Source organism: Solanum verrucosum, unplaced genomic scaffold, assembly GCF_900185275.1.
Source record: "Solanum verrucosum unplaced genomic scaffold, falcon-dt-bn FXZP01000136.1, whole genome shotgun sequence".
NCBI lineage: Eukaryota > Viridiplantae > Streptophyta > Magnoliopsida > Solanales > Solanaceae > Solanum > Solanum verrucosum.
The window spans coordinates 798,163-818,586 of NW_026020145.1; the positions used below are offsets into that span (position 1 = coordinate 798,163).

The window sequence follows — 20,424 nt, forward strand, 5'->3', positions numbered from 1 at the left end:
ACAAGTTGGGAGTACTATTCCTTAGGTGTTACAAGAGTGATTGTAAATCTTAAAATTGCTCGAGTTTCGTGGAGATAGTTTGAAAAAAATCCTACAGACGTGGATCGTAGTTTTTGTGTCCCTTGAGCAAGTAGTATTCCACGCTAAATACTTGCGTTGATTTTACTTTGTTTTGTAATTTATCTTCTTGCACATTTTACTCAAAGAACCTGATCATTTGACTACATAGGTCGCAACAAAGTAACACTAGTCAAGTCGATCTCACCATGGACTGATGTTCTATTTTGATCGAATATAATATACTAATTTCTTACCTGCAATTGTCATACTGCTTTCCATCTTAAACATGTCAACAACGTTGAGGTAAATATAATTTCTGAATCTAAGCGAGTTCCGTCCATGCAAATATTTGTATCCATAATAGTAACACCACCACACGATTCTTTTTTCTTTTTTATTTTTTCATCACATTGTAAACGATAACACGATATATGAGTCATCTATGCATAGAGCTAAGAATACCTACCCAATCTTAATTCTTACATGACCACAAGAAAAGTATTAATAAAACTGGGATTATTCAACTGTACATCCCCCATATCTAACCCCATACAAAAATGTGGTAGTAATTTTTGCAAGCTGCCACAAAATTGATACAGATATTGATGTAGTCAATCCCAACTAATTTGTGATTAAACTATAGTTGACTGTGATTGACATATATTAGTCACCGTACGCCCTCCCCATCAGACAATTACGTAAATAACTAGCCTTTTCCTCAACAAATCATCATATCAATCGATCTTTTGATTAAGTAGGATCTGTCTGTAATAGTTGTAGTTGTCCTGCAGTTGCGAAATAACTGACCTGTTGCTTTAACTGAATGAGTCCATCTTTCTATATACTACATACAGATAATAGCTGGACACTTGGTAGCTCGTCCAAGGAAGCTTGCTAATAACTTCCCTTACATGATGAGTAGTATTTTCAGATTCACCTGGATTAGATTTGAATAATTAAGTTACTTGAAATCATTTACAATTTATTATCTATGCTCAACTTACATAATACCTTTTGCGTTTGTTCTTCAAAGCTGTAGAAGAGGAAGGATTACTGTGCCAGTTCCTTTTCCTTTGGTTAATAAACCAATTATTTATCTGCTTTAGTTGAAGACCTGTCTCTTGTACCAGTTTTGCCTTATCTTCCTCCTGCAAGAGAAAAAAGGATGCTATTTAGTACGTCCACAGGTCAATTAACTCAGCGTGGAAGACTGGATTGGCAACTAAAAGCTTACAGTGGGGTATGGCCACTTTGAATGTGATTGCCATCAAGCTTTCAAGACAGAGGTAGTATCGCCGGGGAGTTTTCCTGCCCTTCTCTTTCGAAGAATTTCCTCTCTAATATCCACTAGTTTTTCCTTGTAACCCTATTTAGAATTTAAAGGAGTTGGATGAGTTACGTTGAACACAGTTACATAGAACAATATAGCTCCTTTACCTGTTTCAACTCGTGTTTTAACTCCTGCCTCACACGCTCCATCAATGATCTCTCACTCTCTGTTGGGATCAAAGGACCAAAGCCCATGCTATCATGACCATCTAAACTTCCCTCAAACAAATTGGCATCACTATCCACCTGTTCATCTTCATCATCAGACATTGTAGCACCTGTACCTTCTCCTGGAGAAACTCCTGCATAAGCAACACACACATGTAGAAACAATATATCTTTAGTAAATGGCTAAAACGTTTTATGCATCTTTTACAGTGTATCAAGGTAACCTAACCAGGTCAGCCCGGAAAAGATACAAAGAAGAGATAACAGTGATAAACTTAGCAGGAAGTAATTTCAACTTCCCCAAAAGAAAAAGAAAACAAGAAGAAACACATGAAAACTTAATTTTTTTTTAGATATCATGCACAAGTCGTTTGATTTAGAACTGTTTATGATCTTTGAGAAAAGAATTAAGTGTATTCTACCATACTGAACAGGGGATACACATATAGAGAAAATCATATTTTTTTCCATTCATTAGTTTTTATCAGCAGCCTCAAACCACAAGGAAGTATCAAACCAAATAGGTGGAAAAAAAATAATGTCCTTCAAAGAGAAACAAGTCCAATTGACTATAGAGAAAATGCACTTTTTACTTTTCTTCCTCAACTGTATGACAGGCATGAGAAGGTTAACAAAATGCATTTCTATATATAGTCATATTTGTAGCTTAAAACATCACCGAGAGAAGACTCAAAGAGCTCAATAGTTTAACTCAATGTGATGATCATTTGCTACCATGTTTTCATGCTTGCTATTCCCAAGACCAACCACAGACTTTAGAACTGTCTAGTTTGATACTTCTAACAGATTCGCCACATATATGTTTAAGAACTTACCTGATATAATGGAAAAAAAGTTTCTACCACTGAAATCAAATGTTAAAATTTGAACAAATGACATGAAACTCTATCGTACAGTTGTTCTGTTCTAAAAGGGCACGCTCAAAAAAGATAACAGACCTATTTAAGTGAATTATGAATATCAGGCATATCATTACACAAATCTCTCCATCTCTCCCTTGGACTTATATATGCGCGACATTTATGCAGGTTAAAATGACCTAACTTAGTTCAAGAGAGTAAATAGCAACATAGAGATTATAACAGAGATAAGAGAATGAAGTCTGATCTGAGATTATATGAAAGTTTCATTGTAATAGTATTGAATCCAATAAGAAGAATAAAAATAAAATTATATTCAGGTTGGATTGCAAAGGAACCGAATCCATTAGATGCAATTGTTATTTCTTGAATTAGATTGGGAATGAATGCAATATCACTTTCACAGTCCAAACATATTTTCAGCAAATATTAAATCAACAGAAGAATATCACAAAAGTCACTGTAAATTGTAATCATAAAAATGTCTCAAAATGAATAATGGATTACCAGTTAAGCTTTGCAACGACTGCTCGATTTCCCAGCAAGCCATAACTGCTTCCATTGCATGAACACGAACATGTTGTTGTAGTTGTTCTTTAAAAGAACAAAGCAACAGGACATAATGTGTCTACAAAACAAATTGAGAGTAAAAATAAGCTCTAGCACCAGGCAATTTTGAGATCAGTTTGTGAATAAGAGATATCTCCCTAAGAGCAAGATGAAGCTAGTATAAACATCAAGGGAATATTCGCTTTAGAGTTATTATTTTGTTTCTTTTTATTCCACACCATTTGAAGAAACACATGAGTTCTAGGTACTTAGGCTACACTTTTTATTCAATAACAAACTGTGTCACTTGGCCAAAATATAATACTGCAGAACTGAGAGACAGCGCAATAAATGGTGTGCGTTCATTAATTAAGTAGACTATAATTAGATGGAAACTTTTTAAGGTTAAACTTAACATTTGATCTTGGTTTTATCAACCTTCTAATAAGTCTCTCAATGAGATATAAGTACAAATAGAAAATATTACTTCTTCCATTATAATCAGGACATAAGGTCTAACGGTAGCACTCTGCAATAATTAGTGGCCCCATTCACCTAATCTGACATAAGTTCTTCTCTTGCATATACATATACGTAGTCAAATTGTTAAGATACTACTTGAGATTCCTGGAATTATCACTTGAGCAATGAAAAGAGCTTGAAATTCCTGCTCCGGGATGACATGATATATCTTTCTGCCTAAGATGTTGATGCCTCACTAAATTTTCTGTTTTGTGGCTAGTAATTTCCAAAAAGAAATTTTGATCTCTTCTAAGAAGATAAGTAGGAGCCACACAAATTGATGAGCTGACAAGTCTTGACATTTAATTCAGTTGTCCTATTATTTAAAGGACCATATGAGCTAAGACAATTGTGGTATATAAATCATCTTCAACCAAACCGTTGATTAAATATATGCAAGGACGGCAAAGATAATACGAGTAATTCTTAAATTCGGAACTCTCTCCATATGGCATCAAATTCTTAAATTCGGAACTCTCTCCATATGGTATCAAATTCTTAAAATCAACCTACAGTCACAGCAACATGATTTCTTGACTGAAATTTTGAACGTACATCTATTTTTAATTGTTTTGGGTTTTCCAGAATAACCACTAAAGATGGGTGAAAACATTAATTTAGACAGAGGATTTGAAAAACAAGGCTCAGACAATCCTCTCCTAATTCACTCAATCCATGAAGCAAGCAGAATCAAATACTGAAAGAGCACACAAACTTTTTGGAATCCGTGAAATTTCAAACCTAATACTCATATAAAATCTATTGAAGGCAATTGCATATGTACTAAAATAAAAGGAAAAGAAAGAAGAAGAAAAAGCTTACCAAAAACTGATCAAGTTCCTTGTCATCAGCAAGATTCCCATGTCCAAGGCCGGAATATTTGCCTACTACTTGCTGCGACTGTGCCAGCTGTGCATCAATCCTTGGCAACTGATCTACAGGCGTTGCTATTCTTAAGCACGCCACATGGGCTGACAACAACTGCTCAAACAATGGATGTGCCAGAATTTCAGCTTTATACCCCGCATTTTGCCAATTCACGACTTCACTCTCACCAAACTCGTCCTTATTCAAATCGGAATCATTGGATGCCTGAACATCGCTTATATTCCTCTGTAAAATCGACCTTGATAACCACTGGTTTGAGTCGGACTGCAAATTCTCCCCAGCGCCGGCAACAGTATATTGACTTTGTGGTAAAAGTATTTCCCTGTTGAGCCACATCGGCGGCTGCTGGTGCTCTAGCGGTTTGACGTCGGACGATGACTGTTCCGGTAAACTAGTTCTCAAAATTTGTGAATTTTCCTCCGGCATATCCATTTCTTGTGACAATGAACAATTTTATACAACACACAATTTCACAACGTATTTCATTACTTATCAGAAAGTGTCTGAAACTCTACATATAAATTATCAGAAACTCATCAATCAATTAAACCCGGAATAATATAGTAGAGATGATAAGAACTTGAACTGTTGGGATTTCAGAAAGTGCAACGAGAGAGAATTAATAACAACAGAGGGCACGCACAGGAAGTATATGAAGTTTTTGTAGACAGAGCTTAGAGCAAAGGGGAGAAAGAAAACTAAGAGAGAGAGATAAAAAGAGGAAGCTTCGGTGCTAGTGTCAATATATTCCGGTGAAGGGAAAACTATAAATCAGTGGTCCCTAAATGTTGGACTTGGTATTGAGGGTAAAACAAAGTGGTTGGTTTAGTCGTTGGATGTAAACAAGAGTATGCACGCCTATTGCTTTCTCTACCTCTCTATATTAACACATATTTGAATTGTTTTTCATATTTGTACTTTTCTTTAATAAATATTGATATTTTCTAAACGATAAATTGTACTCCCTCCGTTTTATTTTATGTGAGGTAGTTTGACTCGACATCGAGTTTAAGAGAGAAATAAAGACTTTTAAAACTTGTGATAAAAAATGAATGATAGAAATTTGTGTGACGGTAAATTATTTCATTAAGGGTAAAATAAACATTTTATAGTTAAGTTGTTAGTTAATATAAAAATGTGTCATTCTTTTTGGCATTTACTAGAAAGCAAAGTAAATCACATAAATTAGTACAGACAGAATACTATTATTTACAAAGTTATTTTTATGATTTCACAAAAGATAATAGTGAAAACTAAAAAGTATTATTAAATTATGTCTTTAAATATTTTTTTCTTAATAAGTGTGTATTTCCTCACAAATTCAGTTAATATAAAATAGAGTGAGTATTTATGATTTCACAAAGAATAATAGTTTTTGTATTGTTTGAATTATGTGCTTCAATGTTTTTCTTAATAAGAGTGCATTGCCTCAAAAATTCAGTTAATATGAAACAGAGGGAATATTTTTCCATGCTTATTTATTTATTTATATCATTTTCTGTTTAACCTTTTCGGCTCCCTAAATGAACATGCATTCTTTCCCTATAAACCAATCCAAATCAATTAAAAAGTTAAATATTATTTGGATTTGGATCAATTTGGTTTTATATTCTTAAAAATTCTTAATATCTAATTTAATTTTAATTTTGATTTAGTCTAAAAATGAATTCAAAAAATAATTGATACAAATAGACAAATTATATACATTTTTTATGAATAATTTTTAAATATTTTCATCAAAATTTTATTTATAAAAATATAAAAAAGTCCAAACCAAAAGTCTAGCAGAATGCCAAATTGAAACCAAGTCCAAGATCAACAAAAATTAACAAAAACAACATATTTTTTTAATTTTTTTTTCTTATTGTTGGATAAAAATCAAAACTCCTCTTACAAGTTTGTAGGACCATAACAAGTGGATGATGGGTAGTATGGTTATCCTTCGTTTCAACCTTATTTTTAAATTTAATTTTTGTGTATGAACAATCGAATTGAATCAAATTGAACAAAAATAGATAACAACCAAATTGATAAATGTATATTATATTTGGTATGATTTGATTTTAATAATTAAAAAGATGATTAAATTGGTTTGACTTTGATTTTTGACCAATAACCAATCCAACCCCAACTCATCTCATGTTCTTCAAGCCCAAGGTCCTCTAAAATTACTTGAAGTTCAAAATACCCCAAAAATCTCAGTTCACAACTTTATAAAGGTGTCTTAATACGACTAGAGATAGAGATGCAATCAATAGAAAACCTCTATTATTCAGTGGAGAACTGGAGATCCACAAGTTTTCTGCACACAAAAAAGTCTTCTTCTCCATGTTGTGAGCCGCAAGTTGTCATATCTCCGCGATTGTGATCAAAGCTTGGCTCTGCATTCATGGTGAAGTTTCAATAAGTATTTCATCAATTCAAGAACAAAACAAAATTTTTGAGTTGACGATCTTGAGGAGAAGAATTAGAAGAATATATTTTATCAATATTGTAACCATCAAATAAATTATTGAAATATAAATATCATTGTTTGTCACTATTTCTCCTTTCTTGATTTCTATTTTTGAAGAACACAATTTAATTGGTTACAAATTGGCATGCCTAGTGGGATAATATTTACCTCTCATCTCTTTTATTTTAAGTTCAAAATTATTAATATGGCCGCAATAAATATCAACTCTGAATCAGATTCTTTGGAAGATGTTGACTCCAAAAATGTCTCTCAAGTTGCCATGGAGATTTTGACCAAATTAGAAGGAGTAAAGCTGAAATGTTGGGACAACAAGTGCTTTAAGTACCATCCAAGTCATCTCAGATTTTCAATTTATCTTCTTCAAATGAAGAATATCATCTCCGTATATTCTAGAATGAGGGAACAACATTGGTGAGGTTGTATCAAGATCTTTGGATCGACCTAAGATTGTTATACGAATGACATCATTTGGTCAACGATCCCATCAAGCAGAATGCTGATGGTGTCTTGAGTGCTAAATCTTCTCCAATCTTTCCTTATTTCACTTCTCAATCCGAGATTTATCCAAGTGATCTTTTGCATTGTTCTTTATCCTCTATGATGGTTGTGCAAGCGATGGTGATCGAAGCTTTCACCATAGAAGAACAACTTGCAAATTTGACGACAGCAGCTGCAGATTTATCAAAGAACCTCAAAGGTCAATGAACCTGAATTATCAAAATGAAAGATATAACAAATAGTATGGAGGAAGAAGAGTCAACTAAATCATCTGTGAAGCTACATGAAATAGAAGAGAAAAAAGAGTTCTTCGCAAACAAAGAAATAACGATCAAGAAGTTTTAAGTGTCTACCGATGGTTTGGTTCATGTTGATCAATTAAAGGATTTTATCATGCGGGCAATCAAGGATAAATTTGAGTCGACATCCAAATCATCTCTTACATCTGTAAAGTCATATACACAAAGCATTGATAACTTTAAGATACAGGCCAACATTTAATCTTCTAAGTTGTAGCAATTTGACGACAAGGGAAATCCAAAATAACATGTAGCAGACTTAATAAAAACTTGCAATAATGTTGAAAGATATGGTGCTCATCATGTTAGACAGTTTGTTTGATCTCTCAAAGGAAATACTTTTGATTGATACTTAGATCTCAGATCTAGCTCCATCGATAGATTTGAGAAGATGGAGCAACAATTCCTTAAGCTAGTGTGAGCATGATAGAGCTTACTAATTGATAATGGTCAAATCACTCTCTAAAACAATTCCAAAGAATGAGCGATCGTCGTAAAAAAAAATAATCAACTAAGTGTCAGAGTTGAACCCCATAAACAATGGCGCAAGATTAAGGATCCAATTAGTGAATTAAATCGCAACTAATCTTACATAGTAAACATGACAAATGGGTGGATGATTCCACCAAACTTAACAACACAATTTCAGGAACATAAATATACCAATGTTAAAGCAAGCAAAAGTTCACGAGATTAATTAACTCTAGGGGTATGGGGATTTAACATTGAGATCAACAGGGTTAGTATCGAATTGCTCAGTAAAACTAGATAATCATGGATAAGCTAGATCATCTTTAATTATGTTAATATTATTTCGATCTCATAATAGAATTTCATGAAATCTCCTTTTGGTCTCATTCATGCAATTCTTAGCTCAACCCACTACCTTGAATTTACAATTAAGCTTGGGTAAATCACAAACATAAACCTAATCAACCACTCATATCGGTCTTTTTCGAGCACCGATGCGAGATCGAAGCTAAAATCATGTTGGTCACCTTGATTTATATATTAAATACATGGTAACAGTTCAAATCCATGATTAATAGTTCTAAAATAGAGCAATTCAACATATCCACTAAGTTAAATCAACACCCAACCCCATAATCACACCCGAGATTGGGGTTTTAGCCACTCATCACAAAAGCAAAGATAGTATACCTTGCATGAAATTGACTATAGGTGACATGAATTTGAGAATTTATAAGCAAACCACTTTGAATTCAACATCAATTTAGAAAATTCAAGATTATCAATTCACAAACTGCAAAAAACAAGAAAGTGTTTTTACTTAATGAGGAGTATTTCTCTCTCTACAATACTCAGATTTTTTCTCACGAATTTTGAACCCCTTTTTTCTCTTTCCTCTGGGATATTTATAGTTTTTCAAAATTTGGCCCAAAACTCAATGCACTTCTCACTTGGAGACGTTAGTCGGGCTTGCCGATATCATTTGGTGAGTCACCATGCTTCATCTCACTTTTTTCTTGATCTAGGCTTCAGGTGTTTGACCATTATTTGGCTGTCCATTTGAGTCTGCTTTTCTCGTTGAGCAAGTCGCTGATCGTTACCTTTGTTCGCCTTTTGAAGTTCCATTTTATCATTTTTGGCGACTTTCATCCTTTTTGCCTCTTGCATTTGGTGCAACATTGTTTCGCCATGACTTTGCCAACCAGCCTTGAGAAAGAAACCCAGTGCACTATAAGTTTGGGCAATATCATGCTCGTTAGGATATTCACCCATCTTGTTTGGTGATCATCATAGTATAATTTACACTTCCGACATTTTTGGACATTCTTTCAAACATTCATCCTTGCCTTGTCCTTTAGCCTTTATAGCTGCAAATCATCAAGATATCATTAGAATAGAACATAATTAGGCATTGAGGACACTAATTATTGAGCTAAATAGGCCTTAAATAAGTACAAATGTACCATTCATCAACACCCCCAACTTAAACTTTTAGTTGTGCTCAAGTAAATCAAGAACACAATTAGCTCAATAAGGGTGTCTATAACCGTATTCAATGAGGGCTAACATGAAAGTGTGAGGAGTCAGGAATTTTGACTCATTTAGGGCTTGTTATTTTATTAATTAGTGTCCTCAATGCCTATTTTGTGTTCATAACTGATGTTAAATTGTTTATGTGCAGCCATGAAGGCATAAGAACAAGGAAAGGACATTACATTGCGAAAAGAAGAAAAAAAAAGCTGGAATAGTTAAGCAAAAGTAAGGTTGGAGCTCACAAAATTCACTCGGCGACTCACCAAGTGAGTTTTCTCGCCAAATGATCTAGCAAGTTAGGCTCATAGCCAACTCGGTGAGCTTAAACGCAAAATGGCGTATCACCGAATGAAACGATGAGCTCGACTCAGATCTCCTAAATGATAAGAACAACTAGAGAAGAAAGCCAAGTCCAATCGGCAAAAAAAGATCCAAACGGTGAGTCGCCGAAGTCATTCGGTGACGTCTATCGGGTTCACCAACTGGGAAGTCATGATTTCAAAAGCTGAAGCAGAAATTTAGCGATAAAGCTTGCCCATTGGCGGATAACCCAGTCATCCGGCGAACCCGAGTAATATCACCAATTTGGTCTCGAGGTGAAATCTTGGGAAGTTTCTGGAAACATATAAATTGGTTTTTGAAGAGAGAGAAAAGTGATTTTTGGGAGACTATATTTATTCTCTAAGAGATTATGATCTAAGATATTAAGGTTTGTGGGTTTTAGTATAAATTTTTGACATTGAGTATTGAAGATTATGGCATTCTGATGGAGCATATATTTGGTAACTCTTACTTACTTGTTATTATGCTTGGCTAAATCCCTTTACCTTAGGAGTGTGATTATGTAATTGAATACTCAAATCAGCTTGTGGGTATTGTTAATCTCTTGTTTTAATGTTGTTTTGAAATGGGTTCAATTAGTTACTCATGTTTCCATTTATGGATTGAAGTTGCAAATTCAGTCCTAGCTTTAGCTCTCTAGTCTTGCTTGTGAAAAACGCTTAAGGTGGAGTATATGAATGATAATTTTATTGACTCTTGTCTTCACAACCCAGCTTGATAAAGTGGGTTAAATTAAGGATTTGGGTTGCTTTGCATCGTTAAGCTACTTGAGGTTTGAAAGAACTTACTTGAAACATTATAGCTGATTGAATTCTGGTTGTTATAGTTACAATCCATCCTACCCATTGAGATTCAGTGACTTAAAAAAATTAGTTACTGCCCATTAAGTGAAATTAGTATTTGATTGCTCACACTCCTAAGGTCCCCTCTCTACTTGTTCAAACCCCACGTTAAATGCCTTTGTTAAAAATAGGCTACCAAACTCTATTAATATTGATAATTGAAACTTATTGATTTATATTATGTTACGTTTTGTTTATTTCCATTTTACAAGAAGTTAGAACACTCTCGTACTTCATATTTGAATTCTCTTCAATACCATTCCTCGTGGGATCGACCCCAAATCACCGTTGGGTTTATACTTGTTAGCGACCTCCTACGCTTCGAATTATAAGAGGTGTAGTTGAGCGTTATCAAATATGATGGCTGTCGGGGATTGGTGCTTAAAATTCATTTATTAAAGTGTTTTTTTGAACTAATTTTGTTGTAGAAGAACTCTCTTATTAGTGTTCTTGTTGTTTGCTCTCAATAGGTGAAGAAATGAGTGTGAATGGGACCAATGCGGCTAGTCAACTTGGGAACAATGACGACATCGAAAACTTGAACGATGTCAATACGTATCAAATGGGAAGCTCCAGTGCTATTCGTTTGCCCCCAACTGTGGGCAACATTATTTTCCATGTGACCGGAACTATGCTTCAGCCGCTGCAAATGAAAGGTTTCATTGGAGGACTTGCTCATGAAGACCCTCATGATCACATTCAAAATGTTGTGTATGTATGTGGACCATTCTCCTTCAAGAATATATTTCAAGAGTCAATATGGCTCCGTTTGTTTCCCTTTTCTGTAGTGGGGGAAGTAACAAAGTGGTTGGCCAAACTACCAAGGGACTCTATTAATTCTTGGGAGGAGCTCACGTAGGTTTTCTATGAATGTTTTTTTCCTTCCTCGAGGATGTTGAAGTTGAGGGACAACATTCAGAATTTCAAATGGGTTGATGGTGAACCTATTCATGAAACTTGGTTGACATTTCAAAAGCTGCTCCTCTAATGTCCTACTCATGGGTTGCCAGACAATGTGGTCTACCGCAGTCTTGACACCATCAACAACAATGTCACCAATCAACTTATCTGGGGTGGAATCATGAGACAACCATTTGCCGTGGCGTTGGCTTTGCTTTATGAGACGACAAAGATTAATCGACCATGACATACAAGGGAGGATCATGTGTCTCCTCTCAATGTTGGGTTGACCAAAGAACAATTGGAAAAGAAGCAAGAACATGATGAAAACATGGCCAAGATGATGACCCAAATAGACTTGTTAATGAAACATGTCATGGGAGGGGTTATAAGGCCGTGAATAAAGTTGGTGCTAGTACTAGAATGAACTCGGATAATGCATAATTTGATGACATGTATAATGAAGAAGTACAATTCTTGTCGAACCAAGTATGGGTTCTCGTCCAATCTATTATAGGCCAGGTGGGAATCAAGGTTGGAACAAAGATCGTGATGGTGGTTGGAGAGATAAGGAACGAGATTGGTGTGATAGAGGTGCACATTAAAGAGAAAGGGATGGTGATAGAGATCCTTATGTGCCTTCTCATGACTGTCTAAAACCTAAAGAACCAAATGCCGACCCCAAAAGCTTTTGGACTGAGAATATGCTTGCCCGCATCCTAAACAAGGTACAAGGATCGAATAAAGTGCTCAAGGAGATGAAGGCTGATTTCTTCTCTTTGAATCAAATGATGACCTCTCATTCAGTTTCTATAAAACAACTTGAGGCTCAAATGGGTCAAATTTCTGCTCACTTGAATCTGAGGCCAAAACGGGGTCTTCCTAGTGATACCATGACAAATCCAAAGAGTGATAATGCACAATGCATTGCTATCTTGACCCGGAGTGGTAAGGTTGTGGGAAGCGATGTGTCAAATGATGATAATGCAAGTTCAAGTAAAGGGGAAGTTTTTGATTTTGAGAGTGATAAAATTGCCGAAGAGTTGAACAATAAAGCTTCCAATGAGGTTGATGATGCACCAAAAAATGTTGTTTCTGGTGATGCTAAAAAGTAAAATGTAGGGATTGTTCCTCCCTTGGAATGTACAAAATCGCTGCCCAAAGTTACTCCACCATTCCCTCAAAGATTGAAGAAGAGGAATGAAGACGTGAAGTTCCAAAATTTTCTTTCCGTCTTTAAGACTCTTTCTATTAATCTTCCTTTGGTGGAGGCATTGTTAGAAATGTCGGGTTATGAAAAGTTTATGAAAGTGTTGGTAACTAAGAAGAGAAGAGTGGATTTTGAGACGGTTGAAGTATCCCATAGTTGTAGTGCCATTATGTTAAGCAACATGGTAGTCAAGAACGATGACCCATGAGCATTTACTATCCCTTGCAATATAGGGATGTTTGAATTCGCTAAAACATTGTGTGATTTGGTGGTGAGTATACACTTGATTCCCTATGCCATTTCCAAACAACTTGGGCTAGGTGAGCCTAACTCTACAACTACGCGTCTTCTCATGGCCGATTTCTCTATCAAGTGCCCTATTGGCATCCTTTATGACATTTTGGTGAAGGTAGACAAATTTATTTTTTCGGCTGATTTTGTGATCCTAGATTGTGAGATTGATGTCGAGGTCCCTATTGTTCTTTGTAGACTATTCTTGGCTACCGAAAGAGCCCTTACTGGTGTGGAAAGTGGTGAACTGAAATTCTGAGTAAATGGTGAGGAAGCTACATTCAATGTTTGTAAATCGATGAAGCAACCAAGTGACCTCCATGTTATGTCGATCATTGACGTGATTGATGAAACGGTTGCTAGTGTGGGTGAAGTTTCTTGTGTTGGTGAGTCTTTAGACACCGTGCTTTTGAATTATGATGGGGAGGAAATTCAAGATTATGATGAGGTAGTGGATGCTCTATCGGGTTTAGGTTCCTATTCTAAGAACCCGTTGAAGCTTGATATCAATTTGAAAAATTGGAAAAGTCCTCATGTAAAGCCATCCATTAAAGAGCCACCAAAGCTTGTATTGAAGGTACTTCCACCTCACCTTCGTTATGTGTTCTTGGGAGCCAATAGAGCTTTACCTGTGATTATTGCTGCAGATTTGCTTAAATGGCAAACGGATGCCCTTGTTAGTGTGTTGAAAAGATTTATCAAGGCTATTGGGTGGATGATTGCCGACATTATGGGAATTCCTCTCGGTATTTGTACCCACAAGATTCAATTGGCCAGTGATTGTAAGCCAACTGTTCAACATCGAAGGAGGTTGAATCCTCCAATGCAAGAAGTTTGAAATGACCCAAAATGTTCTTAAAAATGTGCTTCGGAAGTTACCGGAAACTTGTTTAGCTATATATAAAAAAAATCCGTTTCGTTTTTCAAAAATCCGACTTCATATTCTTGTTTAGGGGGTCAAATTGAGTGGGAAATGGGTCTAACCCAAATTTTAGAGCAATCGTATCAAAATCCGAAATTTCCAAGTGAAGCCTTTTTCGAGGGTCTACTTTGGAGGGTCATATCTCCTAGCACACAAATTATTGGGTGGCCAATAACATATCCATGGAAAGCCCTTTGAGTTAGCTACCTAACGCACTTCGTTTCACCTCATTCGGAGTTCGGACGAAGAAGTTATGCCCATTTTCGTAAAATCTGTCCGGCAGGAAAGGCAATTTCCAGTGAGCGTTTTTACTGTTCACCCGCCTCATTTTTTTTCTAAGTGTTGGACCATTTTTCCAAAGGGCATATGTTATTTCCTATATACCATTAGTTCAATTCCCATCTCTAAAACATTTCCCAAAACACCTCTCCCATACTTAGACACATTTTCTCTCAAGTTCTCTCAAGAACCCTAATCCAAAACCTTCCTCAAGATTGAAGAGACTCTTGCTCCAAGTTCCAAGCTTCCATTGAAGATACTCTCAAGACCTTCATAAAAACTCAAGGTATGTGGTGTTGAACTCATGGGTCCTTCCACCCATAGTGCCTAGACTCTATTCTACTCACTAATTCATGGTTTAAGTTAAGATTCATAAATTAGTCTTGTTCTTTGTAATAATTTCCTGCACATTGAATTTTAAACATGAAAAGTGATTGTTTTGAGCATGTTGTGACTCTAGAACTTGAACCTAAATTTGGAATGGATGTGGAGATTTTCATGTGGTATTGTGGGTGTTAAAAAGGTGTTGTTGTAGGTTGTTCACTGGTTTGGCTGCATAATTACTACCCTATTTTCCATGCTCTTTGATTCCATTACATGCCTTCAAGGTGTTTGACAAAATGTCCAACTATAGAGAATTGATGAATCGATGCTTTAAAGCTTGAGCTATGAGATGTATGGAAATCCAGTGATGTGTTGATGACAAACTAAGCTTGTGTATATGTTCATTCCATACGTGAGATTGCATTAGAGCCTAATGGGAATTTCCTATATAAAGTGTTGCATGACCATGCCCGGTCCGGGGGAAAAGAACCGGACAACCATGTGAGAGGTTTATATCTCACCACCTAGGATGCTTGGGGTGTGACCAACATCAACCATGTGAGAGGTTTATATCTCACCACCTAGGATGCTTGGGGTGTGACCAACATCAACTATGTGAGGGGTTTATACCTTGCCACCAGGGTGTCCGGGTGTGAACGACATCCCCCATCCTAAGTTGGGGTTATAGATTGGTTGGATCATGCATACACATATGATATCTACTATTAGTATAGATTTACTTAAACATGTTTTGACTTCACTTTGATCATGCATCCTCATATTGTTATTCATAATGCCTATGAAACTATTTCTTGTATTTCGATTGTGTCCTTGTCTATTGTTGTGTTGCACCCCGCATACTTAGTACATTCCAAGTACTAACACATATTTTGCCTACATGATGTCACCATGTAGGGACCGGAGCTACTCTTGATCCTTCTCTCCATTCACGTGGCTAGTACGGTGCTTATCCGAGTTGTTGGTGAGTCCTCAATGATTCGAGGGCTATGTTATGTTTCCTACTCCTATCTTTTGAGACTTTAGCTTGCAATTGTATTTTGATTATGAGGGGAGCCGGTAGTATGTCATGGCCCCGTCCTATCTATGTATGTAGAGGTGTGCGTTGGACAAGTATTTTGTAAATGAGCTTGACTCTTGTTCTATGATGTCATTTTGAAATGGTTTGCCCTTAGTCCCTATTTCCCGTTAATTAATGTTGAATGTACTTCCGCGACCGATGAAGTGTGATGACAAGTTTGAGAGGCTTGTTTGGGGTTCCTTCGGGTTCCTCATTCGCCATGTCACGTCTAGGCCCTAGGCTTGGGTCGTGACAAAGTTGTCAAGAAAAAGATTATTAAGTGGCTTGATGCGGGAGTTGTCTAGCCTATTGCGGATAGGAAGTGGGTTATCCCCGTCCAATGCGTTCCAAAAAAATGTGGTATGACTGTGGTGCCAAATGAAAAAGGTGAGCTTATGAAAATGCGACCGGTTATTGATTGGCGTGTATGTATGTATTATCAAAACTTGAATGCGTGGATCGAGAATGATCATTTTCTGATGCCCTTTAAAGATCAGATGCTTGATGGACTTGTGGTTCGTGGATGGTATTACTTCTTGGATGGTTACCCTGCTTATAATCAGATCTCCATTGCATTGGAGGATCAAGAAAATACAACTTTCACATGTCCCTATGGGATGTTTGCTTTCAAAAGAATGCCCTTCAGATTGTGTAATGCACCGACGACGTTTCAAATGTGTATGCTCTCTATTTTTTCTGATATGATAGAGGATTCAATGGAAGTCTTCATGGATGCGTTTTTGGTTATGGAAGAAACATTTGAAGCTTGCCTTGAGCACCTTTATAGAGTCTTGCAAAGATGTGTCGAAACAAACCTTGTTTTCAATTATGAGAAATGTCACTTCATGGTCAAGAAAGGTATTTTATTGGGGCACAAAATTTCGGGAGATGGTATACAAGTTGATCAAGATAAAGTTGAACTTATCACTAAGTTGCCTTCTCCTATTTTGGTTAAAGGTTTTAGAAGCTTCTTGGGTCATGTTGGTTTCTACCAGAGGTTCATAAATGATTTTTTTAGGGTGGCTTATCTTCTTTGTAAGCTACTTGAAAAGGAAAGTTTCTTCAAGTTTTATGAAGCTCATGTCAAGGCGTTTTTGTGTTGAAAAGAGAAGCTCGTTTTGGATCATATCATTGTTGCTCTGGATTGGAACATTCCATTTGAGCTAAAGTGTGATGCAATCAGTGTGGCTTTGGGGGCTGTACCTGGCCAACATAAGGGAAATTTGTTTCACCCGATCTATTATGCAAGCAAAACCTTGAATGTAGATCAAAAGAACTACACCATCACTGAGCAAGAGTTGTTAGCCGTGGTGTATGCTTTTGAGAAGTTTAGAGCCTATCTTTTGGGGACCAAGGTGCTGGTACACACCTACCATGCTGCTATACGTTACTTGGCTAAGAAGGATGCAAATCCAAGGTTGATCTGATGGGTGTTATTATTGCCAAACTTTGATATTGAAGTCAAAGATCAAAAGGGGTATGAGAACCAAGTAACAGACCATTTGTCGAGGTTGGAATCGAATGTGGTTATTTTTGGTGAAAAAGATATTGAGGAAGAATTTCCCAAAGAGCCGGTGATAGTTGTGTCGAATGGTACTGTTCCTTGGTTTTCTGATTTTGCCAATCATGTGGTGTGTGGGATTCTTCTTGATGGGCTGATTTTTTACCGACGGAATAGGTTCCTTTTTTATGCGAAGAAGTATTTTTGGGATGAGCCTTACCTATTTTGGGAGTGTGCTGATCATATGATCATAAGATGTATTCTAGAAGTTGAGGTAGATGCTATTTTTGACGCTTGCCATGAGTCATCGGTTGGTGGGCACCATAGTGGAGTGCATCCAATGGCTAAGGTACTATAAAGTGGTTACTATTGGCCAACGTTGTATCAAAATGTGAATTATCTTGTTAAGCAGTGTGTACAATGTCAAAAGCAAGGAGGAGTGTCGCGAAGGCATGAATTACCTGTCACTCCTATTTTAGAGGTTAAGTTGTTGATGTACGGGGAATCGATTTCATGAGGCCTTTTGTGAGTTCTTATGGGAACAAATACATCTTGGTAGTTGTTGATTATGTCTCTAAATGGGTAGAGGCAATGGCCTTACCTAATAATGAAGGGAGAAGTGTGGTGAAATTCCTTTAGCGGTACATTTTCACGAGATTTGGCACTCCACGTGCAATCATTAGTGTTGGGGGATCTCATTTCTGTAACCGAATGTTCACATCATTGTTGAGAAAGTTTGGAGTCAAGCATAAGGTTGCCACTCCTTATCATCCACAAACAAGTGGCAAGTAGAGGTGTCCAATTGGGAAATCAAATAAAATTTGGGCAAGACCGTTATTGCAAACCGAACCGATTGGTGTCTGAAGTTAGATGACGCTCTTTGGGCATATATATAGAAGTGCATTCAAGATCTCGATTGGTATGTTCCCGTATCAATTGGTGCTTGGTAAATCTTGTCATCTACTGGTTGAACTTGAGCATAAGGCTTTGTGGGCCTTGAAAGTCATGAACTTGAATTGGGAAGATGCGTCGAAGTATCAAGTAGACCAACTCAATGCTTTGGAAGAGTTTTGGCTTCGAGCTTATGAGAGCTCAACCCTTTATAAGGAAAAACTGAAGAAATGGCATGATGCAAAAATCCTTCATCGAGAGTTTAAAGTTGGTGATATCGTGCTGATTTACAACTCTCGTTTGAGATAAGGCTTCAACCTTTGCCCATTCACCTTGAACATCGACCTATCCTCGTTTTCAACTTCTATTACCCCGTTTTCAAACACACGATTTACTTTGAACGGACCCGACCATTTTGACTTGAGTTTTGCCGGAAAAAGTCTCAGATGAGAGTTGTAAAGCAGCACGAGATCACAACCTTTAAACTCTCGAAGAAGGATTTTTTCATCATGCCATTCCTTCATTTTCCTTATAATGGGCCGAGCTCTCATAAGCTCGAAACCAAAACTCTTCCAAAGCATGGAGTAGGTCAATGCGATCCTTTGATGCATCCTCCCTATTTAACTTCATGACTTTCAAGACCCAGAAAACGTTATGCTTAAGTTTAACCAGTAGATGACAAGACTTTCCAAACACCAATTGATTCGGGGACATATCAATTGGGGTCTTGAAAGCAGTTCTATATGCCCAAAGAGCGTCATATAACTTTCGGTACCAATCGGTTCGATTAGCATTAACGGTCTTGGTAAAAATTCCTTTGGTTTCCCAGTTTGACACGTCAACTTTCCCACTTGTTTGCGGATGATAAGGGGTGGAAACCTTATGCTTGACTCCATGCTTTCTCAACAATGATGCGGACATTCAGTTATATAAATGAGAGTCCCCATCCCTAATGATTGCACATGGAGTGCCAAATCTCATGAAAACGTACCGCTTGAGGAATTTCACCACACTCGTCCCTTCATTATTAGGTAAGGCCACGGCCTTTACCTATTTAGAGACATAATCAACAGCCACCAAGATGTATTTGTTCCCATAAGAACTTACAAAAAGCCTAATGAAATTGAATTCCCATACATCAAACAACTCAACCTCTAAAATAGGAGTGAGAGGTAATTCATGCCTTTGCGACACTCCTCCTTCCTTTTGACATTGTACACACTTCATAACAAGATAATTCACATCTTGATACAATGTTGGCCAATAATAACCACTTTGTAGTGCTTGATACAACGTTGGCCAAGAGAATTCACATCTTGATACAACGTTCGCCAATAATTACCACTTTGCAAACAGGGCAATAAAAGTTGAAAACAAGGATTGGTCTATGTTCAAGGTGAATGTGAAAAGGTGAAACCAATTTCCCTTACGTTGGCCAAGTACAACCCCCAAAGTCACACTACTTGCATCACACATTAGCTAAAATAGAATGCTCCAATCTGGAGCAACAATGAGAGGACCCTTACTCTCTCTCTATTTTATTTTCAGTTGCTATTTTCAGTTCTTTTTAGCATTGAGGACATTGCTAGTTTCTTTTTGGTGGGGGTGAAGGTACCTAGCTACCTAACCATTTGGTTGTATTTTGCTATTTTGAGATAGTTTGTTGATACACTCAAATTACACCTCCTTAAAGAAGCATAAGCGATTGTTACCCAGTAAAGAACCCAACTTGGAGGTTGGGGTCGATCCCATGAGGAATATGGTCTAGACTTAAGTTCAGCTTACGATTATATTCGTTTAGTCAACGTACTTCCGAAACAAATAATTAAAAGTGGGGGATTTGTGAAACAAATTCTGAAAGTTATGTGAACAATTAGTAAGCAAGATTCAAACTTTTGTTGTTATCAAGATGAGAGAGAAACTATGATGTATGTGTTCCCCATAAGCTCATAACGCGGTAATCCTAGTAATAGTAATCCTTTCCTAGTATATTACATGCAAAGTGATAAGTTAAGTATCTGTAATTCCTTGGTCTGGCAACTAGAGAATTTCACCCCGCACCTTGGTTCGGCTACGTATGTATAATTTACTAACCCTTACCTTTACCTCATATTAGACATCACATCGATGTATGGCTTACTTTTCACCCTCGCACCAACCGACATTAGAC

The 20,424-nt window shown here is 36.8% G+C and overlaps 2 protein-coding genes across 2 annotated transcripts; one reads left to right on the top strand and one right to left on the bottom strand.

Annotated features, from left to right (window-relative positions):
* Nucleotides 1-1,125: 1,125 nt before the first annotated feature.
* Nucleotides 1,126-4,844, bottom strand: LOC125828034 (homeobox protein knotted-1-like 3). Its single transcript, XM_049507336.1, has 5 exons — nt 4,332-4,844; nt 2,946-3,066; nt 1,498-1,691; nt 1,295-1,426; nt 1,126-1,208 (listed from the first exon to the last, which is right to left on the bottom strand). The coding sequence occupies exons 1-4, from the start codon at nt 4,827-4,829 to the stop codon at nt 1,328-1,330; spliced, it is 912 nt and encodes a 303-aa protein (XP_049363293.1). The 5' UTR covers nt 4,830-4,844; the 3' UTR covers nt 1,126-1,208; nt 1,295-1,327.
* A 13,389-nt stretch (nt 4,845-18,233) lies between these two features.
* On the top strand, nt 18,234-18,563 carry LOC125828016 (uncharacterized). The gene has a single exon (XM_049507322.1). It carries the CDS (start codon nt 18,234-18,236, stop codon nt 18,561-18,563), a length of 330 nt encoding a protein of 109 aa, XP_049363279.1.
* Nucleotides 18,564-20,424: the final 1,861 nt, after the last annotated feature.